This window comes from Cololabis saira, chromosome 5 (assembly GCF_033807715.1).
Source record: "Cololabis saira isolate AMF1-May2022 chromosome 5, fColSai1.1, whole genome shotgun sequence".
In the NCBI taxonomy this organism is placed as follows: domain Eukaryota; kingdom Metazoa; phylum Chordata; class Actinopteri; order Beloniformes; family Belonidae; genus Cololabis; species Cololabis saira.
The window spans coordinates 47,387,104-47,414,911 of record NC_084591.1 but is presented as its reverse complement, the minus strand read 5'-3'; the positions used below and the strand labels follow the sequence as shown (position 1 = coordinate 47,414,911).

General features: G+C 42.7%; 1 protein-coding gene and 17 non-coding genes across 18 annotated transcripts in view; 1 reads left to right on the top strand and 17 right to left on the bottom strand.

Moving 5' to 3' along the window:
- The window catches only part of necab2 (N-terminal EF-hand calcium binding protein 2), a 236,510-nt gene that overhangs the window by 78,688 nt on the left and 130,014 nt on the right, over positions 1–27,808 (top strand). Inside the window, exons 4-5 of the mRNA XM_061722310.1 lie at positions 1,165–1,190; positions 1,391–1,488. Coding sequence (XP_061578294.1) covers positions 1,165–1,190; positions 1,391–1,488 — 124 coding nt within the window. The remainder of the gene's footprint in view (positions 1–1,164; positions 1,191–1,390; positions 1,489–27,808) is intronic.
- On the bottom strand, positions 12,324–12,395 carry trnac-gca (transfer RNA cysteine (anticodon GCA)). The gene has a single exon. It is a non-coding gene; the product is annotated as a tRNA-Cys (tRNA).
- Positions 12,727–12,798, bottom strand: trnac-gca (transfer RNA cysteine (anticodon GCA)). Its single transcript has one exon. It is a non-coding gene; the product is annotated as a tRNA-Cys (tRNA).
- Positions 13,126–13,197, bottom strand: trnac-gca (transfer RNA cysteine (anticodon GCA)). Its single transcript has one exon. It is a non-coding gene; the product is annotated as a tRNA-Cys (tRNA).
- On the bottom strand, positions 13,620–13,691 carry trnac-gca (transfer RNA cysteine (anticodon GCA)). The gene has a single exon. It is a non-coding gene; the product is annotated as a tRNA-Cys (tRNA).
- On the bottom strand, positions 14,023–14,094 carry trnac-gca (transfer RNA cysteine (anticodon GCA)). The gene has a single exon. It is a non-coding gene; the product is annotated as a tRNA-Cys (tRNA).
- On the bottom strand, positions 14,422–14,493 carry trnac-gca (transfer RNA cysteine (anticodon GCA)). Its single transcript has one exon. It is a non-coding gene; the product is annotated as a tRNA-Cys (tRNA).
- Positions 14,916–14,987, bottom strand: trnac-gca (transfer RNA cysteine (anticodon GCA)). Its single transcript has one exon. It is a non-coding gene; the product is annotated as a tRNA-Cys (tRNA).
- Positions 15,453–15,524, bottom strand: trnac-gca (transfer RNA cysteine (anticodon GCA)). Its single transcript has one exon. It is a non-coding gene; the product is annotated as a tRNA-Cys (tRNA).
- trnac-gca (transfer RNA cysteine (anticodon GCA)) lies at positions 15,856–15,927 on the bottom strand. Its single transcript has one exon. It is a non-coding gene; the product is annotated as a tRNA-Cys (tRNA).
- Positions 16,389–16,460, bottom strand: trnac-gca (transfer RNA cysteine (anticodon GCA)). The gene has a single exon. It is a non-coding gene; the product is annotated as a tRNA-Cys (tRNA).
- trnac-gca (transfer RNA cysteine (anticodon GCA)) lies at positions 16,792–16,863 on the bottom strand. Its single transcript has one exon. It is a non-coding gene; the product is annotated as a tRNA-Cys (tRNA).
- Positions 17,191–17,262, bottom strand: trnac-gca (transfer RNA cysteine (anticodon GCA)). The gene has a single exon. It is a non-coding gene; the product is annotated as a tRNA-Cys (tRNA).
- trnac-gca (transfer RNA cysteine (anticodon GCA)) lies at positions 17,685–17,756 on the bottom strand. The gene has a single exon. It is a non-coding gene; the product is annotated as a tRNA-Cys (tRNA).
- Positions 18,222–18,293, bottom strand: trnac-gca (transfer RNA cysteine (anticodon GCA)). The gene has a single exon. It is a non-coding gene; the product is annotated as a tRNA-Cys (tRNA).
- On the bottom strand, positions 19,147–19,218 carry trnac-gca (transfer RNA cysteine (anticodon GCA)). The gene has a single exon. It is a non-coding gene; the product is annotated as a tRNA-Cys (tRNA).
- On the bottom strand, positions 19,550–19,621 carry trnac-gca (transfer RNA cysteine (anticodon GCA)). The gene has a single exon. It is a non-coding gene; the product is annotated as a tRNA-Cys (tRNA).
- trnac-gca (transfer RNA cysteine (anticodon GCA)) lies at positions 19,950–20,021 on the bottom strand. Its single transcript has one exon. It is a non-coding gene; the product is annotated as a tRNA-Cys (tRNA).

Genomic DNA, 27,808 nt, shown 5'->3' with positions numbered 1-27,808 from the left:
CAACGCAAATCTGGAGCGGGCGGTTTGAACTCTCCTGCGGGCGGGAGCAGGCGGCCAAAGAAAAACAATGCAGGATCGGGATGTAGTCTAGCGACAAGGGTTAGGGTTAGGGTTAGGGTTAGGGTTAGGGTTAGGCAAGGTAGGCAAGGCAAGTCAGATATTTGGAGAAACTGCGTTTAGTGTCTGTGGAGCATCTTGGAAGAGAGACGCGCGGGACTGCAGTCGGTCAGCAGCCTTCTCTTCCTCCACAGCAATGTAATGGACAAGTGATTCATTTGTTAAATGAATTTGTTTCGTTCGTTATTTATTAGTGTTTGAGCCTCTCACAGCTGCTCTCGTTGCTATAACCTCAATCACAGAATTGATGCTGCGTGAAAGGCGAAAAAACGTGTGATGATGACAATGATGGATTTGCATCTAACTTTCGGTCAGGTGACCTATGAACTGTAAATTATCCATCAAGCTCCACAATGATCATGTTAACATTAAATCAGATAGATTTGTCTGGACATTTCTCTTGCGGGACGGGAGAAGACACTAAATCAATGCATCTCTATCATTGTGCGGCATGAATTCTCAGAGCTTTGTGGATGCGGGCACACAGACATTGCGGGTGCGGTCGTCGTGGTCAGAAATGCAGCAGGAGCGGGATGAAAAAAACAGTATCTAATGTGTACCTTGACTAAAGAGGGATGATACACATAGTATAAGAACTCTGTGAGGTATTACAGTAAAAGGGTAGATACTGTATATGGTTCCTGTCTCGTCTCCTCTGACCCACAATTCTTTCATTATTATCACTTACATCTCCACCACCTTCCATCATTCCTTCCCCTCTTCAGTCCTTTTCTCTCCCTCTCCATCCGTCACCCAAGGAAATCCTTGTTTACAGCGTCCTGATGAATCTCCCCCCAGTGAACTGAGCAGGAATGATCCAGACTCCTGCCAGAGTGTTGTCACATCTCTCCTATTTTTTCCTTTATTGTGTGTGTCTGTGTGTGAGAGTGTATTTATGCATGTGTCTGCCAACTAACTGCATGTTAAAAGACTCATTTGTTTCTGACCCTGCTGTTTTTTCCAGCCTTTTCCGTCCTTTCCCTCCCTTTTTCTTCATATGCTTCCTTTCTTTCTTTCCCTCTGCCGCCCCTCCGCTTGCTGTGATAGTAATGTAGACACTAAGGAACTATGTGGTAAGAACACTACACACAAGGACACACATTCCTACCTTGCACGTATCCCCTTTCCTATCAATTATTAAAATGTAACTCTCTTTCAAAATACAGTTATTTTACTTTGAAAAATATCACGTTGATTTATCTGATTTGGAACTGCCTTTGAAAAATAGTTTATGACTCCAAAAGACGTGAGTTTGTGTTTGTGTGTGAAACAGACTACTTTGCTAAGCACATGGGAGACTATGAGGGAGTTCTGGCCTCACTGGAAACACTCAACCTTTCTATTCTCAAAGCCATGGACTTCACCAAAAAGGTAGGAATGAGTGAACGAGAGAATGGGCTGACTCTATTTATTATTCTATCAACTTATTCTATTTCTTCATATCCTTCAAATACTGCTTTTACCTCTTCTTCTTCCTTTACTTTATCGTTGTTCTCTTCTTGTTTTATTTGGCCGTTTTTAAAATTACACACTACTGTACACTAGTTTGGACTAATTTTCCCAAAGTGTACGATAAAGTTTGTGGAAAATTGCGCAATCATCAGTATGAAAAATGGGATACAATGAAGTCACCCATTTGATGTAACAGGCAACAACAGTGGAAGGTTGTCACTCTGGTCCACGGTGAGCTTTGTGTTACGCCAGAGTCAACTCTTACTAATGACAACTATTGTACCATCATATACTTGGACTTGTATGTAAGAAGGGCTATTGTCATTTCTGAGTGGTGACGTTAATCATTTCTCAGCGTTATCAGTTATTAAAATGTAACTCTCTTTCAAAATACACTTATTTTACTTTGAAAAATATCACATCGATTTAACCCTTGTGCTGTCTTCGGGTCAAGGAAGGAGGAAGAGAAAAAGGGAGGAAAGGAGGAAGGAAGGAAGAAAGAAAAGAAGGAAAGAAAGAAGGGAGGAAGGAAGGAAGGAAGGAAGGAAGGAAGGAAGGAAGGAAGGAAGGAAGGAAGGAAGGAAGGAAGGAAGGAAGGAAGGAAGGAAGGAAGGAAGGAAGGAAGGACGTTTGAAAAGAAGGAAGGAAGGAAGGAAGGACGTTTGAAAAGAAGGAAGGAAGGAAGGAAGGAAGGAAGGAAGGAAGGAAGGAAGGAAGGAAGGAAGGAAGGAAAGAGGAAGGAATGAAGGAAGGAAGGAAGGAAGGAAGGAAGGAAGGAAGGAAGGAAGGAAGGAAGGAAGGAAGGAAGGAAGGAAGGAAGGAAGGACGTTTGAAAAGAAGGAAGGAAGGAAGGAAGGAAGGAAGGAAGGAAGGAAGGAAGGAAGGAAGGAAGGAAGGAAGGAAGGAAGGAAGGAAGGAAGGAAGGAAGGAAGGAAGGAAGGAAGGAAGGAAAGAGGAAGGGAGAAAAGAGGAAGGGAAGAAGGAAGGAAGGAAGGAAGGAAGGAAGGAAGGAAGGAAGGAAGGAAGGAAGGAAGGAAGGAAGGAAGGAAGGAAGGATGGAAGGAAGGAAGGAAGGAAGGACGTTTGAAAAGAAGGAAGGAAGGAAGGAAGGAAGGAAGGAAGGAAGGAAGGAAGGAAGGAAGGAAGGAAGGAGGTTTGAAAAGAAGGAAGGAAGGAAGGAAGGAAGGAAGGAAGGAAGGAAGGAAGGAAGGATGGAAGGAAGGAAGGAAGGAAGGAAGGAAGGAAGGAAGGAAAGAGGAAGGGAGAAAAGAGGAAGGGAAGAAGGAAGGAAGGGTGGAAGGGAGAAAAGAAGGAAGGAAGGAAGGAAGGAAGGAAGGAAGGAAGGAAGGAAGGAAGGAAGGAAGGAAGGAAGGAAGGAAGGAAGGAAGGAAGGAAGGAAGGAAGGAAGAAGTAATGGAGAATAGAAATGCCATGTGTGGCGCGTGAGTGTGTGAACTTGTTGAAATGCATCTGTTTAATGGGTGAAAGTTGAGAGCCCTGGGTGAGAGGTGGTGCGTGAGTCATGGCATTGGTCACTCTATGCATAAAAAACTGTATTTTAATATTTGAAAATACACCTGCAGCTTGTACTTGTTTCATCTTTTCAGCACAGCATCTAGTACAGACTGGCAGATGGATTGAGTTCATGAGCTGAGCTTCTATGTATCAGGACACACAGACTCAGGAATGCCAGAGTTTTGACTGAAAAAAGACCAGAAGTGTGCAGCAATGGGCGGGTTGTTAACACACTAGCACCTTGGAACAGGTTGTGCAAGGTTTAACAAAGTTACAGGGTAAGGTAGTGCAATTAACAGGTGTTACGGTTTGTCTTTGACCCCAAGTGCACGACACCAGACACAGTTCAGACAAAAACACGGCCTAGTTTATTATATAAACAACTAAAGGCACTTTTACACTAGTACCTACTCAGCCCGACTTGACTCCACTCGCCTTGCCCTCGTTTATTTTCAACACCCAGATCAGCAGTAGGAGGTTGGAGAAGCTGCTGTGACGTATTTGATTGTGTATCTAAATGAAGAAGACAACAACACTAAAGATGTAGAACCTGGAGGAGATGATAGATGTGCTGCTGGGTCTGTGGCTTGTGTTTGATGTTAAGTTAAAAAATGAGAGTGAGAGAAACTTCAAGCGGCGATGCTTTTTTTTTGTTAGTTTGTCTCAGCGCTGCTGAAAAGTCATCTGGATCCGTGAGCAGCTATGAAGAGACAGAGCTCCTGGTAGATCTGGTTGTTCCTTATCGCCGTCTAGATCCCTTTTTAATTCTGTCCTCAGCACCAGGTTTATGAACATCTGCACCTCAGAGTTGGATCATGAAACAGACTTTTGCTGCCGTTGCCTGTTGAATAAGTTGAACAAGAAGCCGCGAGTCGCTCTTTCGCTGATGTCACATCCTGACTCAGACGTCTGACTCCAACCCCCCGACCAATCGGTGGCCTGTAGTGTGATGATGTCAGATACAGCCGACTCAGCAGCTTAGAACCTCAGCAGAATAGATACAGAAAAGTATCTACTCAGCACGTTAGACCTCTAGTGGAAAAACGAGGCGAGTGGAGTCGGGCTGAGTAGGTAGTAGTGTAAAACTGCCATAAGGGAGCGGAAAGTTTTGATAAACAAACAAAAACTGCCTCCTTAAATGGCAGGGGGAAAAAAACACTGAAAATGTCCCTTAGTTCACGGTCACTCATGGTTAACCAAAAGTAAACTCACGGTTAATGTTCCACAAGAAAAAAGTTCTCCACAGGTAATCCACCAAAAGTTCTCCACAGGTAATCCACAAGAATAATCCAAAAAACTGGAGGGAAAGAGCGACCATACTCTGTAGAGAAAACAAGACAAACTCGCAACGAGCTACTGGCAGTCCCGCTACTGAACTCCTAGTAGAAATGAGCTGAAAGATCCTGCGTGTTCTTTTGTCTGGTGCACCATAAGAAAACCAGTGAAATAGAATCAAGGTTAATACGAGCTTTTATTATATCATTTATTTATATCATGCAGGGGGAGACGAGTCGAGTCACGCTGAGTAGGTACTAGTATAAAAGCGCCATAAGGTAGGAGCACTGGGTGATAAAATGGGGAAAAAATCGGGATTAAAAACAAAAAGATGGAAGTGACCGCAAACATCCCGCAAAACACATGGAAAGTCTGACAAGCAGCAAGGGTGGACACACTCTTTTCTCTTTGGCTCTATGAAACTGGAGTGTGTATGTGACTCACGCAGAAGCAAGGCAAGTTTATTCATATCGCACAATTCAACAACAAGGTGATTCAAATTGCCGTACAGACACCGGACAGTCTGTCCTCTGAGAGACATGCAGCCAGTCTGCAGACCTCAGAGCTGGACTGATGTGGACTGGTGAGGTCCGGTTGGGTTGTTCCTAGTGAGGACTGGAGCAGCAGGGTTCTGGATGAGCTGCAGTTGTAGGTACATCTGTAAAGATGCTGTTACAATAATCATCATCACATAAGCATAATCAGTGTCTCTGCATATGACTGTCAAAACCACTTGGACCATTCATGCCAAGTGTGCTCGTAACAAGGGTAGTGATATCCAGTATTGGAGTTGAGGAGGGATGGCGTCCCCCCCCTGAAATAAAAACGGTCCAAATCATCCCCCCTTTCCATCCCTTATGTCATTTCATCAATGAATGTGGTTTTACTGCTATTTCAACATTTAGAGGCATCACCAGAAAAATAACACCAGAAAAATAACTTATTTGACAATTTTCACCTGTTTCAAGTAAATTTTCACTTGAAATAAGTAGAAAAATCTGCCAGTGGAACAAGATTTATCTTCTCATTACAAGCAAAAAAATCTTGTTCCACTGAAATTGTTGTTTTTTCCAGTGATGAGTCTTGTTTTAAGTGTAATGAGATTTTCTTTACTAAAATGAGACATTTTAACTAGAAATAAGACAAATATTCTTGTTAAGATTGTGAGTTTTTGCAGTGATCCATGTTACTTATCCTGTGAAGGACAGAGTCATATTGATAAGTTCAGAAAAGTGTTTTTTATTGTTGTGTTTTGATGTATTTGATGTAAGCCCAGTGGATATTTAAAGCTTACAGAAGGCTGCATTTAACTGCTGCTATGTAATTCCTGCAGTATTTCTGCAGCTGTTTTGGTCACTGCTATTATTTGTAATATATTATATTATTTGTAATCAGCACAAATTATCTGTCCCCATATGATCAAATCCACCATCCCCCCTGATTTTTTTTTACAACTCGAGTACTGGTGATATGTGTTTATGTCATTTGGTAGAATCTGTCGCTCTCACCATCTTTGTATGTTTTAAGGAACATAATGGTGCATCAAGTTTCCCCAATACAGATCTACTGACTCCTCAGCCCATTAAGCGTGCATGCTTGCGTGTGTGTGTGTGTGTGTGTGTGTGTGTGTGTGTGTGTGTGTGTGTGTGTGTGTGTGGCAGCTGCAGAAACAGTAACGTGTTCTCCTAGTTTTCCTTATGAGCTATATTTAGCAACTGGTACACATACACGCTATATTCTTGTCATGGGTTATGCATGTTTGTGTTCGTCCCTCTCTCCACCAGCTCTTACCTGCCTTTCAGAGACACACACACACACACACACACACACACACACACACACAGGCACTCTGATACACAACCTACAGCTAGCTCCTCTTTAATCAACAGCTATTGTTTCATCAATCAGCTTAGTGTGTCTCTTGTTCTGCTGTTGTATAACTGCTGCTCTTTCTGTACATACAGTAACAAATCTTTGGAGAAAGTGAAGTGATATGTCACTCAGAATGTTAAGGCAACCAAAAAAAAGCTGAACATTGAAGCAGACTCCTGGTAATAATGTCTTTCTTGCACTGTGAACCCAAGGATTCATTTACAATATTTGATGAGCTTTTCTAGTCTTCCTCAATGAATGCAGACTGAAAAAAAGAGTAAGAAAGGAAAGAGGAGTTTGCATTCTGCAGTTAACCCATTTCACTGTACTAAAGTGTTTCTGTCCTCTTTAAAGCACCTGATTGGCACTGAGGGGTGGATTGAAAATTAGGCGAAGAAAAGGAAACAGAATGAAAACGGTCATCCAGATTATTCAGCTGAAATTGACACCACACCATTATTCTTTATTTCTTTATTTTATTATTTTATCTTCTATTCCAGTGTTTCCCAACCCTGGTCCTCGTGGGCCCCTGTCCTGCATGTTTTAGATGTTTCCCTGCTTCAGCACACCGTGATACAAGTACCTGTGTCATCAACAGAGTTGTGCAGACCTTGGTGACAAACTAATTAGGACCATTAATTAGAATCAGGTGTGATGATGAAGGGAAACATCTAAACATGCAGGACAGTGGGCCTTGAGGACCAGGATTAGGAAACACTGTTCTATTTTATCCTATTTTATTCACTTAACTTATCATGATTGATTTATTTATGTGTCTTGTGTTTTACTGTGTGTTTCTTTGTTTTCCATTCGTCTGTCCAGCACTTTGGACCAAGTTGGTGTTTTTAAAGTGCTTTATAAATAAAGTTGACTTGACGTGTGTGTGTGTGTGTGTGTGTGTGTGTGTGTGTGTGTGTGTGTGTGCGTGTGTGTGTGTGTGCGTGTGTGTGTGTGTGTGTGTGTGTGTGTGTCAGTTAGACAATGAGAGCTGAAAAAGGTAACAAAAAGAAAATTAAAGCTGCAAGCAGTGATGAACGGGCCCTTGCGCGTGCAATTTCTACCAATTATGTTCAAGGAGTCAAAACCGAGTCCAATGACACCACCCACGACTCTGTATGTCAAACCATTCAAAAGTTATGGCAGAAAGTAGATACTATCAAATATGGACCAATCAGATGAAGGGGGCGCGCTTTTTGGCGTCTAGCGTCGCCACGGTAACGCTTTTGACTGAGAAAAGTAAGGCGCGTTGTTGCAGGATGGAGACGCACATTTTGATGGAGACACACATCCTTTACGGTTCGGGCCGTATTAACTGCTGAAGGAATGGCATAAATTGCACCAAAATTACACAATAAAAATCAAAATGGCTTGACTTCCTGTTGGGTTTGGGCCATGGCGCCAAGAGACTTTTCTTTAAGTTGTGACATGATACAGGTGTGTACCGATTTTCATGCATGTACGTCAACCCGTATTGTGGGGCTTGAGGCACAAAGTTTTCTAGGGGGCGCTGTTGAGCCGTTAGGCCACGCCCATCAATGCAAACAATTAAATATAAAATTTATCACCAGGCCTGGCTTGTTGCAAAATTTGGTGACTTTTCAAAGATGCCCTCATTTCGTCGGAAAAATTAAAACGAGAAAAAACGAGAATTCTTACAGATACAATAGGGCCTTCGCACTGTAAGTGCTCGGGCCCTAATAAGTAGAATTCATGAAATCCTCTGTCCTGTCTGTTCCATATAATGGCCATGTTTAATGAGAGTCCCTCATTTGCACTTATGCTTCCAGGCCTTCACTAAACAAGCCGCCACATAACACTGAAGGCTCTGAAGGCAAACATACATTCTCTCTGGATTAAATCTTGTTAAGCCAGTCCAGTTAAAAAGAAAAAAAAAAACAGATCTAGAAATGATTTCATTTCACTGAATGACCATCACGTACAACTCCTGCTCCCTTTCTTCTCCATCTCTCTCCTGCCTTTTTTTCTCATCTTCTCCATCTTTCATCTATACATTACTGACTTCCTCCAACTGCCTTCCCGAGAAACTCCTCTTCATTACTCGCCTTTCTTTCTGAAGATGAAGGTGAAGAGGATCACGAAGTAGAGGGCAGCATTATGTCTGCACACAATAGTGTCTGTAAAGAGGATGAAGAAAGTATAAGACGAGTGAAGGATTGATAAAGGACATTAGAGAGAGGAAAAGAGGAGAGGGTGGGAAGAAATAATGAAATGTGCAAGCTCAGGCTGTGAGTGTAAAGCATCCCTTGGTGGGAATGGTAGCATCCATCACCTTTTCATATTTATGTTGGATTTCTTTAAGATTCCCAAAGTCTGGTAAATGGAAATCAGCCAAAAATATTACTGAGTATTCCGAATAACTATATTGTTGATCAGTAAATTAGGTTTATAGAAATATAGGGCTGTCATTAAATAGCTATTTCCCATTCATAAAGAAAATCAATTCCATCAACCCAATTATTGCCCTTGAAATATGCGTGAAAGTCCTGGAAGGCCTTGTGTTGTCTTTGGACAGTACATGACTTCTGTGTAGTGATATATGACTTCTTGGTGGTAGAGTACGGTGGCTGACACCCGCCATTGCTGAAAATTAAAGAAATGCTGCAAATATAAAGAAACGCCGCTGCAAATAAAAAAAAAAAAAACGACGCAAATAAAAAAGCCACAACGGAAGTGAATTAGGACTATTTTTGCTGATGCACCGGCGTTTTTACGTGAGGGGAGAAGAAGAAAACGAAGAGGACGTAAGTGAAAAGGAAGAAATAAGAAGAGCGAGGAATAAGAAGAACAACGAACGAGAAAATAAGTGAAAAGGTTAGTGTTCAACGTCGCTACGTGTAATTTTTAATGTGCAACACCGGTGCATCAGCAAAAATAGTCCCCGGTAATTCACTTCCGTTGTGGCTTTTTTATTTGCGTCATTTTTGAATTTTATTTGCAGCGGGTTTTCTTTATATTTGCAGCGTTTCTTTTATTTGCATCAGCGTTTCTTTTTGTTTGCAGCATTTATTTTATTTGCAGCGGCGTTTGTTTCTGTTTGCAGCGTTACTTTTATTTCCAGCAATGGCGGGTCTCGGCCACCGTACTAGAGTCTTAAATTACAATTCTGGAGGCAACAGCAGGTTTTTTTCACACCACTCCTAAACCTGTGTGGCTTTATTGATCTTGTGTGAGAGCTTTAAGATCCACATCCAGCAGGGGTCTCCAACTTTAAACTTCATCAGATTACCTGCGTAGTTTAACTGCGGTATGGATGATTAAGGCAACACTGGATGATGTCATGTCTTTTTATATTTGAAACAAAACATCAAATCAAATTCAGAGCACTGAGAACATTGAAAATATTTCTACTGTTTTGATTGATGATTATCAGAAAGTGTTCGGCACGAAATGAAGAGCCATGACATACGTATGCTTCCCTGGAATTACTCAGGATCATCTTTTATACCCAGTCTCAGTCCCCCTCACCTGTTAACAATTAATTTACTAATCCCAGTATCCTCTAGGTTGGTCTTACCAGTGTTTTATAAACAGTTCAGTCCTTTTTGCTTCACTCCCACTTTTTTTTTATGATTTCTGTCTTTATACATTGAAATTAGTCAGTTAAAGGAGCTTGAGGCTCCTTTTAAGAAATGAGACTCTCTAGCGCCACCCTTCACCACGACGGCCGTTGGGGGTACTGCAGCCAACAGTGAAGCCGGCACGGGAGAACGGGGAGAACGTGCATGCAGCATCATGTGACGTCACATCCGCAGGACAGCGCGGGAAACTCGGGACCGAATTGCAGCACATTTTGCAGCACACAGCCTGTTCAAGGCAACGGAGAGATACACTAGAGGGCTCATTCTTTTGGGTTTGGAACGCTTCATCTGACATTATTACTAGAAAACTTAAAATGTATACGGATTTTTTTCATAAATCCTGCCACAATCCGGCCTCAAGCTCCTTTAAGACAGAGAAAATATGTTAAACCAACATGAAAAAGGAAAATGTTAGTTGTTTTTTTTGTTGCACATAAAAATTCCAGAGTTCCAGATGTTAGGAAATTCTGACATGGAAGAAATATATATATATTTTTTTCTATCAGAAGTTTGTTTTTTTATTCGTCACTAAAACTGTACACTAAGCTATTACAGACATAATTCTTTCTCCATATGACACCCTGTATGTCAACGGTATTGTATCGGTAAATGTTTCCGACTCAAACACAAGCACATTGCTCAGCCTAGTGACTTGGGATACAGTTTCCGTGGTAACCAAGGTTTGAAACTGGAAGTTGAGAAAAAACAAATGGAAAATCAATGAGTGAGGGGAAAGGGGACAAGTGATGAGCTCAATGATGAAGAAATGTCACGGGAGGGGAGATTTAAAGAAAGGGCAAAGACGGTGGGAACAATCAAACAGATTGAGAGACAGAGGGCGAAAGAATAATGGAAGGAACAACTTAAGGAAAACCTGAAGGATGAAAGTAAAAGCTGGTTGGAGAGGTCAAACACAGCAAGAGATGAAGGGGACAGAAGACAAAGATGAGTCTAAACATCTTTCTTGTAGTATTGTCTCTCATGAATGAGATTCATTTAGCAAGCCCTACAAGTAGGGCTGGGCGATATGGACTTTTATTAATATCTCAATGTTTTTAGGCCATGTCACGATACACGATATATATCTTGATATTTTGCCTTAGCCTTGAATTAACACTTTGATGCTACAATCACACCAGTATGATGATTCTATATGTGTCTACATTAAAACATTCTTGTTCATACTGCATTAATATATGCTCATTTTAAACTTTCAAATAAGTCAAATTTACCAAAAGTGTATTTATTAAACAGTTACTAAGCAGTGAGTGGCACAGACATAAAAAGTGTCATTTCAAAACAGAAAGTGCACGTTGCATCTCTCTGACTCCCCGTCTGAAGAACATCTGCTAAGAACATGTTCTGGTCCCGGTTTTACCAGGTTGTAACTGGTTTTACCTGGTTTTACCTGGTTTTACCAGCATGAGCTGCTCTGAGCAGGAGGGCCTTTAGAGCACCTTTATATTAAGACTATTGTAGGTGTAGGGACTGCAATGTTTCATCCTCCCCTCCTTTACTTTGCATCACCTTCACTTACTTTTAGAAATATGACGTCATATAGTCTTGTTTGACTTTGTTTCAATGATAGTGATTGATTTCATGTGGCCACATTTAAGCAACACTAGGTGATGTTTCTCAGTTCTGGAAGAGAAAGGCTCGGCGGGACGCGGACGTGTGTCGCACTGAGCGGATAGTTGGAGCCACATCAGCGCGGCGTGTGAGGAGAAAACATCCCCTCCCGTCTTTACTAAACCGTCCCAGTGTGGTTTGAAAAGAGTCAGTCGCGCGTAGCAACCGCGCGGATGAACTCACGGCGCAAACAGGCGAGTTTGGGAAAGTTAAGTTTAAAGGAGCTTGAGGCTCCTTTTAAGAAATGAGACTCTCTAGCGCCACCCTTCACCACGACGGCCGTTGGGGGTACTGCAGCCAACAGTGAAGCCGGCACGGGAGAACGGGGAGAACGTGCATGCAGCGTCATGTGACGTCACATCCGCAGCCCAGCGCTGGAAATTCGGGACCGAATTGCAGCACATTTTGCAGCACACAGCCTGTTCAAGGCAAAGGAGAGATACACTAGAGGGATCATTCTTTTGGGTTTGGAACGCTTCATCTGACATTATTACTAGAAAACTTAAAATGTATACAGATTTTTTTTCATAAATCCTGCCACAATCCGGCCTCAAGCTCCTTTAAGTTAAAGTTAAAGCGGGGTGGAACTCACCGGCGGACCGGACAGCAGCGCAGAGACCTGCTGCTGGTCGTATGATGATGCACACACGACAGCACGTGACTGGCGTATCTAACTGGCTTGTTTTATGTTTCAGAGAAGGAGAGATGAGACAAGAGAGTGAGAAAAGCCTGTAATGTATATAGAGTCAGATTCAGAAACCAAATTTCAATCTTCTGTTCTAACAAGAAGACTTGTCAAAAACCATAATACCACAACATTTCCATGGAAGTGCTGGCAACTGTCTTGAAATGCACACTACAAGTAGGGGGCACCCAGAGTTGAACTGGGGACCTCTTGATCTGCAGTCAAATGCTCTACCACTGAGCTATACCCCCTTTTTGCCATGTTCTGAGATTGGTGGAGCCAGATTGTGAGAGTGGACCTCAGTTGCACTAACTATTCTGATCAAAGTGGCAACATTTTTGGGACATACGTTGCCTCTTTCCCAATGAAGGCAGGGATACTCCCTTGTAAGCATGGACAGGAAGAAAGTTGACCACTCCATTATACAAAACCCAACCTGTCATTTGGTATTAAGGACTCAATTTAGCAAACTTCTTGCATCCTTCAACATGACATTTCCATGGTAGTGCTAGAAGTAGCCTCGAACAGCTTTTATACTTCAAAATTACTATGAAAGCAAGTGCTAAATCACACGACACAAGTAGGGGGCACCCAGAGTTGAACTGGGGACCTCTTGATCTGCAGTCAAATGCTCTACTACTGAGCTATACCCCCTTTTTTGCCATGTTTTGAGATTGGTGGAGCCAGATTGTGAGAGTGGACCTCAGTTGCACTATTCTGATCAAAGTGGCAAATTTTTCACGACAAACGTTGCCTCTTTCCCAATGAAGGCAGGGGTCTTCCCTTGTAAGCATGAAAAGGAGGAAAGTTGACCACTCCATTTTACAAAACCCAACCTGTTATTTGGGATTAGGGACTCAATTTAGCAAACTGCTTGCATCCTTCAACATGACATTTCCATGGTAGTGCTGGAAGTAGCCTCGAACAGCTTTTATACTTCAAGTTTCTGTGAAAGCAAGTTCTAAGTCGCATGACTCAGGCAAGGGGCACCCAGAGTTTAACTGGGGACCTCTTGATCTGCACTCAAATGCTCTACCACTGAGCTATACCCCCTTTCTGACCCCTTTTGAGATTGGTGGAGCCAAATTGTAAGAGTGGACCTCAGTTGCACTAACTATTCTGATCAAAGTGGCAACATTTTTAGGACATATGTTGCCTCTTTCCTAATGAAGGCAGGGATCTTCCCTTGTAAGCATGGACAGGAAGAAAGTTGACACTCCATTTTACAAAACCCAACCTGTTATTCTGGATTAAGGACTCAATTTAGCAAACTGCTTGCATCCTTGAACATGACATTTCCATGGCAGTAGTGGAAGTAGCCTCGGACAGCTTTTATACTTGAGAATTACTGTGAAAGCAAGATTCAGAAAGCCAATTTCAATCTTCTGTTCTAACAATAAGACTTGTCAAGAACCATAATACCATGACATTTCCATGGCAGTGCTGGAAACAGTCTTGAAATGCACACTACAAGTAGGGGGCACCCAGAGTTGAACTGGGGACCTCTTGATCTGCAGTCAAATGCTCTACCACTGAGCTATGCCCCCTTTCTGCCATGTTTTGAGATTGGTGGAGTCAGATCGTAAGAGTGGACCTCAGTTTCACTAACTATTCTGATCAAAGTGGCAACATTTTTAGGACATACGTTGCCTCTTTCCCAATGAAGGCAGGGATACTCCCTTGTAAGCATGGACAGGAAGAAAGTTGACCACTCCATTATACAAAACCCAACCTGTCATTTGGTATTAAGGACTCAATTTAGCAAACTTCTTGCATCCTTCAACATGACATTTCCATGGTAGTGCTAGAAGTAGCCTCGAACAGCTTTTATACTTCAAAATTACTATGAAAGCAAGTGCTAAATCACACGACACAAGTAGGGGGCACCCAGAGTTGAACTGGGGACCTCTTGATCTGCAGTCAAATGCTCTACTACTGAGCTATACCCCCTTTTTTGCCATGTTTTGAGATTGGTGGAGCCAGATTGTGAGAGTGGACCTCAGTTGCACTATTCTGATCAAAGTGGCAAATTTTTCACGACAAACGTTGCCTCTTTCCCAATGAAGGCAGGGGTCTTCCCTTGTAAGCATGAAAAGGAGGAAAGTTGACCACTCCATTTTACAAAACCCAACCTGTTATTTGGGATTAGGGACTCAATTTAGCAAACTGCTTGCATCCTTCAACATGACATTTCCATGGTAGTGCTGGAAGTAGCCTCGAACAGCTTTTATACTTCAAGTTTCTGTGAAAGCAAGTTCTAAGTCGCATGACTCAGGCAAGGGGCACCCAGAGTTTAACTGGGGACCTCTTGATCTGCAGTCAAATGCTCTACCACTGAGCTATACCCCCTTTCTGACCCCTTTTGAGATTGGTGGAGCCAAATTGTAAGAGTGGACCTCAGTTGCACTAACTATTCTGATCAAAGTGGCAACATTTTTAGGACATATGTTGCCTCTTTCCTAATGAAGGCAGGGATCTTCCCTTGAAAGCATGGACAGGAAGAAAGTTGACACTCCATTTTACAAAACCCAACCTGTTATTCTGGATTAAGGACTCAATTTAGCAAACTGCTTGCATCCTTGAACATGACATTTCCATGGCAGTAGTGGAAGTAGCCTCGGACAGCTTTTATACTTGAGAATTACTGTGAAAGCAAGATTCAGAAAGCCAATTTCAATCTTCTGTTCTAACAATAAGACTTGTCAAGAACCATAATACCATGACATTTCCATGGCAGTGCTGGAAACAGTCTTGAAATGCACACTACAAGTAGGGGGCACCCAGAGTCGAACTGGGGACCTCTTGATCTGCAGTCAAATGCTCTACCACTGAGCTATACCCCCTTTCTGCCGTGTTTTGAGATTGGTGGAACCAGATTGTAAGAGTGGACCTCAGTTGCACTAACTATTCTGATCAAAGTGGCAACATTTTTAGGACATACGTTGCCTCTTTCCCAATGAAGGCAGGGGTCTTCCCTTGTAAGCATGAAAAGGAGGAAAGTTGACCACTCCATTATACAAAACCCAACCTGTTATTTGGGATTCAGGACTCAATTTAGCAAACTGCTTGCATCCTTGAACATGACATTCCCATAGAAGTGCTGGAAGTAGCCTCGAACAGCTTTTATACTTCAAAATTACTGTGGTAGCAAGATTCAGAAAGCCATTTTCAATCTTCTGTTCTAACAAGAAAACTTGTCAAGAACCATAATAACACGTAATTTCCATGGCAGTGCTGGATACAGTCTTGAACAGCTTTTATACTTCAAAATTACTATGAAAGCAAGTTCTAAGTCGCACAACACAAGTAGGGGGCACCCAGAGATGAACTGGGGACCTCTTGATCTGCAGTCAAATGCTCTACCACTGAGCTATGCCCCCTTTCTGCCGTGTTTTGAAATTGGTGGAGCCAGATTGTAAGAGTGGACCTCAGTTGCACTAACTATTCTGATCAAAGTGGCAACATTTTTAGGACATACGTTGCCTCTTTCCCAATGAAGGCAGGGATACTCCCTTGTAAGCATGGACAGGAAGAAAGTTGACCACTCCATTATACAAAACCCAACCTGTCATTTGGTATTAAGGACTCAATTTAGCAAACTTCTTGCATCCTTCAACATGACATTTCCATGGTAGTGCTAGAAGTAGCCTCGAACAGCTTTTCTACTTCAAAATTACTATGAAAGCAAGTGCTAAATCACACGACACAAGTAGGGGGCACCCAGAGTTGAACTGGGGACCTCTTGATCTGCAGTCAAATGCTCTACTACTGAGCTATACCCCCTTTTTTGCCATGTTTTGAGATTGGTGGAGCCAGATTGTGAGAGTGGACCTCAGTTGCACTATTCTGATCAAAGTGGCAAATTTTTAGGACATACGTTGCCTCTTTCCCAATGAAGGCAGGGGTCTTCCCTTGTAAGCATGAAAAGGAGGAAAGTTGACCACTCCATTATACAAAACCCAACCTGTTATTTGGGATTCAGGACTCAATTTAGCAAACTGCTTGCATCCTTGAACATGACATTCCCATAGAAGTGCTGGAAGTAGCCTCAAACAGCTTTTATACTTCAAAATTACTGTGGTAGCAAGATTCAGAAAGCCATTTTCAATCTTCTGTTCTAACAAGAAAACTTGTCAAGAACCATAATAACACGTAATTTCCATGGCAGTGCTGGATACAGTCTTGAACAGCTTTTATACTTCAAAATTACTATGAAAGCAAGTTCTAAGTCGCACAACACAAGTAGGGGGCACCCAGAGTTGAACTGGGGACCTCTTGATCTGCAGTCAAATGCTCTACCACTGAGCTATGCCCCCTTTCTGCTGTGTTTTGAAATTGGTGGAGCCAGATTGTAAGAGTGGATCTCAGTTGCACTAACTATTCTGATCAAAGTGGCAACATTTTTAGGACATACGTTGCCTCTTTCCCAATGAAGGCAGGGATACTCCCTTGTAAGCATGGACAGGAAGAAAGTTGACCACTCCATTATACAAAACCCAACCTGTCATTTGGTATTAAGGACTCAATTTAGCAAACTTCTTGCATCCTTCAACATGACATTTCCATGGTAGTGCTGGAAGTAGCCTCGAACAGCTTTTATACTTCAAAATTACTATGAAAGCAAGTGCTAAATCACACGACACAAGTAGGGGGCACCCAGAGTTGAACTGGGGACCTCTTGATCTGCAGTCAAATGCTCTACTACTGAGCTATACCCCCTTTTTTGCCATGTTTTGAGATTGGTGGAGCCAGATTGTGAGAGTGGACCTCAGTTGCACTATTCTGATCAAAGTGGCAACATTTTCACGACAAACGTTGCCTCTTTCCCAATGAAGGCAGGGGTCTTCCCTTGTAAGCATGAAAAGGAGGAAAGTTGACCACTCCATTTTACAAAACCCAACCTGTTATTTGGGATTAGGGACTCAATTTAGCAAACTGCTTGCATCCTTCAACATGACATTTCCATGGTAGTGCTGGAAGTAGCCTCGAACAGCTTTTATACTTCAAGTTTCTGTGAAAGCAAGTTCTAAGTCGCATGACTCAGGCAAGGGGCACCCAGAGTTTAACTGGGGACCTCTTGATCTGCAGTCAAATGCTCTACCACTGAGCTATACCCCCTTTCTGACCCCTTTTGAGATTGGTGGAGCCAAATTGTAAGAGTGGACCTCAGTTGCACTAACTATTCTGATCAAAGTGGCAACATTTTTAGGACATATGTTGCCTCTTTCCTAATGAAGGCAGGGATCTTCCCTTGAAAGCATGGACAGGAAGAAAGTTGACACTCCATTTTACAAAACCCAACCTGTTATTCTGGATTAAGGACTCAATTTAGCAAACTGCTTGCATCCTTGAACATGACATTTCCATGGCAGTAGTGGAAGTAGCCTCGGACAGCTTTTATACTTGAAAATTACTGTGAAAGCAAGATTCAGAAAGCCAATTTCAATCTTCTGTTCTAACAATAAGACTTGTCAAGAACCATAATACCATGACATTTCCATGGCAGTGCTGGAAACAGTCTTGAAATGCACACTACAAGTAGGGGGCACCCAGAGTCGAACTGGGGACCTCTTGATCTGCAGTCAAATGCTCTACCACTGAGCTATACCCCCTTTCTGCCGTGTTTTGAGATTGGTGGAACCAGATTGTAAGAGTGGACCTCAGTTGCACTAACTATTCTGATCAAAGTGGCAACATTTTTAGGACATACGTTGCCTCTTTCCCAATGAAGGCAGGGGTCTTCCCTTGTAAGCATGAAAAGGAGGAAAGTTGACCACTCCATTATACAAAACCCAACCTGTTATTTGGGATTCAGGACTCAATTTAGCAAACTGCTTGCATCCTTGAACATGACATTCCCATAGAAGTGCTGGAAGTAGCCTCGAACAGCTTTTATACTTCAAAATTACTGTGGTAGCAAGATTCAGAAAGCCATTTTCAATCTTCTGTTCTAACAAGAAAACTTGTCAAGAACCATAATAACACGTAATTTCCATGGCAGTGCTGGATACAGTCTTGAACAGCTTTTATACTTCAAAATTACTATGAAAGCAAGTTCTAAGTCGCACAACACAAGTAGGGGGCACCCAGAGTTGAACTGGGGACCTCTTGATCTGCAGTCAAATGCTCTACCACTGAGCTATGCCCCCTTTCTGCCGTGTTTTGAAATTGGTGGAGCCAGATTGTAAGAGTGGACCTCAGTTGCACTAACTATTCTGATCAAAGTGGCAACATTTTTAGGACATACGTTGCCTCTTTCCCAATGAAGGCAGGGATACTCCCTTGTAAGCATGGACAGGAAGAAAGTTGACCACTCCATTATACAAAACCCAACCTGTCATTTGGTATTAAGGACTCAATTTAGCAAACTTCTTGCATCCTTCAACATGACATTTCCATGGTAGTGCTAGAAGTAGCCTCGAACAGCTTTTCTACTTCAAAATTACTATGAAAGCAAGTGCTAAATCACACGACACAAGTAGGGGGCACCCAGAGTTGAACTGATCTGCAGCCAAATGCTCTACCACTGAGCTATACCCCCTTTTTGCCATGTTTTGAGATTGGTGGAGCCAGATTGTGAGAGTGGACCTCAGTTGCACTATTCCAATCAAAGTGGCAACATTTTCAGGACATACGTTGCCTCTTTCCCAATGAAGGTAGGGATTTTCCCTTTTAAGCATGAAAAGGAGGAAAGTTGACCGCTCCATTTTACAGAAGCCAACCTGTTATTTGGGATTCAGGACTCAATTTAGCAAACTGCTTGCATCCTTGAACATGACATTCCCATGGCAGTGCTGGAAGTAGCCTCGAACAGCTTTTATACTTCAAAATTACTGTGATAGCAAGATTCAGAAAGCCAATTTCAATCTGCTGTTCTAACAAGAAGACTTGTCAAGAACCGTAATAACACGTAATTTCCATGGCAGTGCTGGATACAGTCTTGAACAGCTTTTATACTTCAAAAGTACTATGAAAACAAGTTCTAAGTCACACAACACAAGTAGGGGGCACCCAGAGTTGAACTGGCGACCTCTTGATCTGCAGTCAAATGCTCTACCACTGAGCTATTCCCCCTTTCTGCCATGTCTTGAGATTGGTGTAGCCAGATTGTGAGAGTGGACCTCAGTTGCACTAACTATTCTGATCAAAGTGGCAACATTTTTAGGACATACGTTGCCTCTTTCCCAATGAAGGCAGGGATACTCCCTTGTAAGCATGAAAAGTAGGAAAGTTGACCACTCCATTACACAAAACCCAACCTGTTATTTGGGATTAAGGACTCAATTTAGCAAACTGCTTGCATGCTTGAACATGACATTTCCATGGTAGTGCTGGAAGTAGCCTCGAACAGCTTTTATACTTCAAAATTACTGTGAAAGCAAGTGCTAAGTCACACGACACAAGAAGGGGGCACCCAGAGTTGAACTGGGGACCTCTTGATCTGCAGTCAAATGCTCTTCCACTGAGCTATACCCCCTTTTTGCCATGTTTTGACATTGGTGGAGCCAGATTGTGAGAGTGGACCTCAGTTGCACTATTCTGATCAAAGTGGCAACATTTTCAGGACATACGTTGCTTCTTTCCCAATGAAGGCAGGGATCTTCCCTTGTAAGCATGAAAAGGAGGAAAGTTGACCACTCCATTTTTACAAAACCCAACCTTTTATTTGGGATTCAGGACTCAATTTAGCAAACTGCTTGCATCCTTGAACATGACATTCCCATAGAAGTGCTGGAAGTAGCCTCGAACTGCTTTTATACTTCAAAATTATTGTGATAGCAAGTTATCAGTCGCACGACACAAGTAGGGGGCATCCAGAGTTGAACTGGGGACCTCTTGATCTGCAGTCAAATGCTCTACCACTGAGCTATACCCCCTTTCTGCCACTTTGAGTTTGGTGGAGCCAGATTGTGAGAGTGGACCTCAGTTGCACCATTCTGATCAAAGTGGCAACATTTTCAGGACATACATTGCCTCTTTCCCAATGAAGGCAGGGGTCTTCCATTGTAAGCATGAAAAGGAGGAAAGTTGACCACTCCACCTGTTATTTGGGATTAAGGAATCAATTTAGCAAACTGCTTGCATCCTTGAACATGACATTTCCATGGCAGAGCTGGAAGTAGCCTCGAACAGCTTTTATACTTCAACATTACTGTGATAGCAACATGCTTTTACAAACTGACAGTAACAAACAGTAACTTGCGCATCAAAAACTCATAACTTAGCCACTATAATAAAGAATAATATACACATAATAACATAATAATCCGTGTATATATCACCACAACAGATCCCATTGACTTTGCATAGTACAATATCCGTGGTGCTCACACGGAATTATACCATTTCCGTGTTGGTGCCACGGAAAATAGTGGTGAGAGGTCGTGGGCATTTCACGGATTTTTGTGAGATCAGGTTGAATACTGAGCTATACCCCCTTTCTGCCATGTTTTGGGATTGATGGAGCTTGTCATTTGGGATTCAGGACTCAATTTAACAAACTGCTTGCATCCTTTAACATGACAGTGCTGGAAGTAGTCTTGAACAGCTTGTATACTTCAAACCTCACGCCTGTTGCTAGGCAACATCTGGTTTTGCAACAAAACAAAGATAAAACACATTTTTAGAGCTTCTGTTCATCAGTTTCATCAATTAACAACTTCTTCAAAGTGTCCCACCTGCCAAGGGATGTTCTATTAAAGTCCTTGGTTGGATAGGTGTTGCAACATCAGACACCGTTAGATAACTAATTATGTAGCACTGGCAATCACCATCATCCACCATCTACAGTAGTCCATGTTACCTTACTGTAATTAGACGTCACGCCAACATTAGGTTTTTAGCATAAACCCAGTTTTCAAATCTTTATGATTATACAATTATAATTAAATGTTGGACTACAATGTTCTTCCAACCTCACAATAACTTCAGGTGTCTGCTATCGCTGGCAACGATGAACCAATCAGAGAGCAGGATGTAGTACGATGCTACTTCCTCCAAAATGTGAGTGTATTCATCTGTATTAGTTACAACTGAACGGTATTCTGAGTTATTGTGAATGAATTTAATAAAGTTCAACTTACCAGACTGTTTCGTTTGGTTTTATATGTTTTATCATGCGCCTTAAAGCCCGGTGCGGCTAATGTATGAAAATAGACCCGTTCATTGATACCTAATGGTCTGCAAAATACAGTAATAGAGGGACATATGAACATCAAACTGGAAGGAAAATAAGGAGCGACCAGGAATATATATATCTATATATATACAGTATGTTAGCTGGCAAGACACTGCTGGAAACTTTCATACTTGGCAATGAGGGGCAGAGGCAGGGTTAGGAGAAAAACAGGAGTATAACAAATCATCCATTGATTATCTGTAGGCTACTTGTTTCTTTTTAATCAGGCTCACTAAGGTCTGCTGGAGCCTATCGCAGCTCTCTTGATTCAAAAGGCAGTGGTACACCTGCTTCCACGTTTACACTCACCCCTATATCAATCTGACATACATGTTTCTATAAATGTCTGAGGAGACCTGGACAAAACGTAACTCTCCACATAAGCATGAAGAGAACATACAAACCTTTTAGCCCTTTGCCCACACAGAATAAATAAAGTATATTCAATTCAGGTTTATTCAATTAAATACATTTTTTTTGTTGGTCTAAATGTGTCATCTTGGTCATGATTGGTCCTGTCGTTAACCAACTGGGTGCAAAGGCCATTTGATAAGCAAACTCTAGCTTTTGGAATACAGAAAGTGTCACACACAAGTCAAACCTTCGTCTCTTCAGTCCAAGTCGTACAACTTTTCCAGTGCTAGCACTTCAACTCTTGAACGAGGTCTCCGTCAGTCATTGATAATGCAGCATTTGCTGCTGCTGTCAGACATTTCTTCAGATCACATGTCACGGGACAGACACCAAAGGACACCTTGTGCACATCAGATATGCCACCCACTTTGACAGAACTGTAGCATTCGACTCCCTGGTAATGAGGACTGTTTGATAACCTACCTCTTTAGAATGGACATGAGCCTGAGACTAACAGATGCATCAGAAAATCCCACCGACTGACTGACTGGCTGACTTGAATGTGAAAGATTTGAGTGTGAGCGGTTTGAGAGTTAACTGTCAGCGTCTGTTGAATTGACTGATGAGGTAAAACCCAGAGCTTGAACAACGCAGGGGCGTTAGAAGTGACAAAGGGTGAGTGTGCACAGGGGATAGGTGGAGATCTGGAGGGATGCATGGATAATTGGACGAAAGAAGATCAGAGGCGTGAAACCCACTCAGGGATTTAATACAGAGTTCACGGGATGAGAGAGTGAAACACACAAATGAACCAGAAAGCTCAACGCAATTTACTGCATCCCCCTCTTGTCCAATTTTCTCTCCTCTTTCCACTCCTCTCCTCTGTCCTTCCCCTCCTTTCATTGCTGTCTGTGTCATTGCTCTGTGGGCCGATGAAGCTGGCGAGCTTTCTGAAGAGTCTGTTTCTGAAGCCTGTTTGTGGGCTGGCCTTCTGTTTAGAAACGAACTCAGGCACGCTGCCTCCTGTTAACCACCTCCTCACATTCACTCAATTCCTCCTGGTAAATTTCAATAAAGTTTGGATTATATTCTGCTTTTTATTCAATTCAATTGTATTTATATAGCGTCTGTTACAATAGAAGTTGTCTCTAGGCGCTTTCCAGAGATCCAGAACATGAACCCCCGAGCAATTATTACATAATCATAACATAAACAATGGCAGGTAAAAACTCCCCTAGTGGGAGAGAAACTGTAAGCCAAACAGTGGCAAGAAAAACTCCCCTTTAGGAGGGAAGAAACCTGGAGCAGGACCAGGATCTGGATCATATGGGGGGACCCTACTGAGAGCTGCAGGAATGCACGGCTCCACAGAGTTGTGACTCTTTGTCAGCCTGGCTACAGTGCTGAACAGAAAACGTGGGTTACTTTTGTTATCCTCTATCAACGTTGAATAATAAGCTGTTCTGGTTTTGCGAATGGCTTTTTTATATACTATTAGAATATCTTTCCATTCACGATAGGAGTCTACAGACTTACAAGAGTACCACTTCCTTTCCATTTTACGCACGTTTTGTTTCAACATGCGGATATCTGAATTATACCAGGGAGTTAAGCTCCTGTGGCTAGAAACCCTCCTTTTCAAAGGAGCAACTTCATCTAAAGCTGAATGCAGAAAATCAGCAGTGTTACTAGCAAGGAAATCAACATCTGCAGAGGTAGAACCCAGGTCACTGGCCTCTACTACTTCACTATTTTCCACTGTGGTAAGATAAGCAATGGCCTCCCTAAATTTAGCAATAGCTTCATCAGACGAACATCTGCTAAAATAATACCTCCTATTTTGTGCTTCAACATCCACAATATTAAATTCAAAAGTTATAAAATAGTGGTTGGATAGGAGGGAGTTTACAGGTGACACCAACAGACCATCAGTTTCAACACCGTAGGTGAGAATGAGATCGAGAGTATGATTAAAACAGTGCTTCGGTTTGTTTACTTTTTGTGAGATACCCATTGATTCTAGAAGAGAATTGAAAGCTAATTTAAGATTGTCGCTTTCAACATCCATATGAATATTAAAGTCACCCACTATGATGAATTTATCTGTACTGATCAATAAACCGGATAGTGTAAGGGGTGAGGTTTTGGACCCAAAAGTAACACCAACTGGACCAGATAGATTGGTAATGACTTGTATTGTCAGCAGAAGCAGGTAAGCACAGCAAACACTCACAACTGTTGAAGTGATGACACTGTTCCAGTGATGATCAACGGAGAGCCGAGGAGAAATCTCCTCGGCTTTGGATTGTGTTTGATGGTATTATATTTTCATTATTAGCATCATATTTTCAATCCTTCTTGCCTTCTATCAGAAATGAAAACATGGGGCTCTGTTCAGAACGCTAGACTAGAGCGATCCGTCATTTCCGGGTTTTTCTTCTTTCCTTTTCTTTCCACATTATCGCCGCATACAGTAATGTAAATGTATTACGCCTCGCGCACGCGCAGAACGTACGCTCCAGTCAGCGCCGGGTTGGTGTGTTCAGGAGTATATTTTTGACCAACTCGGACAGGAGGAGACAGCCAACTTTCAGTCCGACTGCTTTTCTGCCGACGGTCGGCTGCGTTGGTGTGTCCCGTACGGTGGCCAAGAGACCACCATTGCTGAAAATTAAAGAAACGCTGCAAATAAAAATAAACGCTGCTGCAAATGAAATTAACGCTTTGCAAATAAAATAAACGCTGCAAATATAAAGAAACGCCGCTGCAAATTAAAAAAAACGACGCAAATAAAAAAGCCACAACGGAAGTGAATTACCGGGGACTATTTTTGCTGATGCACCGGTGTTTTTTACGTGAGAGGAGAAGAAGACGAAGAGGACGTAAGTGAAAAGGAAGAAATAAGAAGAACGAGGAATAAGAAGAACAACGAACGAGAAAATACATGAAAAGGTTAGTGTTCAACGTCGCTACGTGTAATTTTTAATGTGCAACACCGGTGCATCGGCAAAAATAGTCCCCGGTAATTCATTTCTGTTGCAGCTTTTTTATTTGCGTTGTTTTTTATTTTATTTGCAGCGGGGTTTCTTTATATTTGCAGCGTTTCTTTTATTTGCAGCGTTTTTTTTTTATTTGCTAAGCGTTTATTTTATTTGCAGCGGCTTTTCTTTTTGTTTGCAGCGTTTTTTTTATTTGCTAAGCGTTTATTTTATTTGCAGCGGCGTTTGTTTCTGTTTGCAGCGTTACTCTTATTTTCAGCAAAGGCGGTTCTCGGCCACCGTAGTCCCAGCCCTAAGAGTAGTTCAGTGGTTTCATTAAAGAGAAAGACTTTTGGGTCAGTATGTTTCACATGATAATTAGAGCAGCTGTAGCTCAGTAGAGACAAGCTGTCCTTTAGTCAGGAGATCCTTGGTTTGATTCCAATCACCCCACATGTTAAACTGTCCCCAGGCAAGACTCTTTAGCCCACTTTGTTCTCTTTATTGTATCTCTTTCTCACATATACGTTGTTTTGGCTAAAAGCATTTGCTGAACCAACTGAAGCACCATAAAGACCAGCACTTTTCTTAAAAAAGACCCTGTTGTTGTACAAATCATGGCTGCAGAACCTTGTGTGTGTGCGTGGATGCGTGGATGCGTGGGTGGGTGTGTGCGTGCGTTTACACTGCCTAAGCAAAGCTTTGATACTGAAACTGTAACCTAGTTTGTGGCTGCCGATTGGAGATCAGAGCAATGAGAACACAGTTATAAGTCTGCTGCTCAGATAACATTTGCATATTGCTAAAATGGTGTTGCTTAGAGACATATTGCCTGTTGTTGCTAGGAAACCATTTTAATTGGTTGATGTGTGAAGCTGTGGCTGCATCATGGGGAGGCGACAGAACTGAGTTGTGCTTGTGCTCCCCTGCACATCGAGCCTCTGATACAACTCTGATGACCCAGTGCTGTATTGGCTCCGCAGAAACTTGTGGCGTAAAAGTCTTAAGATAAATAATAAGGAAAATGATAGCATTTCTAGGGGACACAGTAGACAATTCAGCAATTCAAATTCCTAAAATTGTCAGCCCAGGAAGTCTCCGTGGAGCACACCTTAGTACAGCCTTTCTCAACCGGGGTGTCGCGGCACCCTGGGGTGTCGTCTGACTGCTTCAGGGGTGTCGTCAAAAAATTACCTTTTCTGACATTTCATATATAAATACCGTATTTTCACGATCATTCGGCGCGCTGTGTGGAAAGGCATACCCTCAGTTGTGTGTGTCATTTCTGTATTTAAAACACTCACACGGCGCACTGACCGAAAAGGCGCCGTCTACACACACGGAGCGCCGCAGAACACACACACAAGCACACAAGTGTGCATATTTAAAAATAGAGCGGGAGTAAAACTTGGTTTGATTGTACTTTATTTATTTCCATCGAAGTCCTCATCCTCTGTTTTTCTGCATTAAAGAGCTCTGCTAAATCAGCTGTGCCAGTCCGAATTTCCTCGCTGTCAGAGTCATTTTCCGTGCCGTGCGGCGCCTCGGAAATGCACGCTTTTGCGAAAGCTCGCAAAATAGTCCCAGCAGACACGTTAGCCCACGCATCAACAATCCATCTGCAAACTGTGGCCCAACTTGCCCGACGCTGCCTTCCACTCTTGGTGAAACTGTGTTCTCCCTCATTCATTCAATTCAATTCAATTTAATTTTATTTATATAGTGTCTAATACAACAAAAATTGTCTCTAGATGCTTTCCAGAGACCCATACCCAGAACATGACCCCCGAGCAGTTATTACATAAACAATGGCAGGTAAAAACTCCCCTAGTGGGAGAAAAACCTTAAGCCAAACAGTGGCAAGGAAAAACTCCCCTTTAGGAGGGAAGAAACCTTGAGCAGGACCAGGCTCATCAGGGGGGACCCTCCTGCCGAGGGCCAGACTGGTGGGTCAGGGACGGCAGCAACACAGCAGGCAGGTGGAAGCAACAGCGGGATGACCATGGGTGGGGACCGCAGGCCAGCATGCAGCTCCCGAAGCTCCGGCCCAATCAGCAAGTCCCAGGTTGGGGTGCAGGGTCGGGGAAGGGTTGAGAAGGGGCAGGGCCAGGGAGAGGAGTCTTGACGGACAAACTTCTCCCCCGCCCAAAAGGGGCCGTTACCCTGCCCCTCTCACTCCCACGCTGCAGGTTCCGGTGTCCGGCAAAGGATGCTGCAACATGGACAAAAGAGAGAAAAGGGAGGAGAAGGGGGGAGGGAGAAGGGGGATTCATCCATCGCTCCCACGCCGCTCGCAGCCTTAAGACTGATTTATGGTTCCGCGTTACACCAACGCAGAGCCTACGCCGGAGGGTACGCGCATGTACGGTGCGCGTCGCTGCGTACCCTCCGGCGTAGGCTATGCCGGAAGGTACGCCGTAGGCTCTGCGTCGATTTAACGCAAAACCATAATTCAGGCTTCACTTTGAACGGCCGGTTCACACCGACGTCCAGCGGTTGGAATTCCTTCGTCAGACCTCTCGGAATAACAGCAAGCACAGCGTTCATATTTTTCATTTCTTTTTTTACATTGTCTGTGAGATGGGCGTGCATAGAGTCACAGATCAGCAGCGATGGTGATGTGTGGAAAAAACCAGGTAACGGGACATATGCATTTACAGTCAGAGCGATGCAGTGTGGTTTTTAATTATATTTTACTCTGGGGTGTCGTGAGATTTTATTCACTTTTGAAAGGTGTCATGACTGAAAAAAGGTTGAGAAAGGCTGCCTTGGTAGACGGAGATGGTTGTTTTAAGCCCAGGAACTCTTTCAGGATTGCTAGGAAGAAAGTCCAAGAACATAAAATCATTCACAGGCTACATAATGTGAAGTACAAACTCTGCTCTTCCTCCTCCCCCACTCTTTAGATGCTGGTGTGACACAAAAGAAAAAAAGATCAGCTGTCCTTTACAGTCGGCAAATTAGCCACTTTGACAGGTTTGAAGGCCGTCAGGAGGCACCCCCACCCAGCAGAATTACATTGAAAAAGATGTTTCGAAACCAACTGTGAGCATTTATAATGTCTTTTTGGGGGCTAAATAGGGGTAGTGATGGGCTGCCCACACACAGAAAAGATGCCCATGGGCATCTTGTGTTTGTGGCTGGATTTTATAAA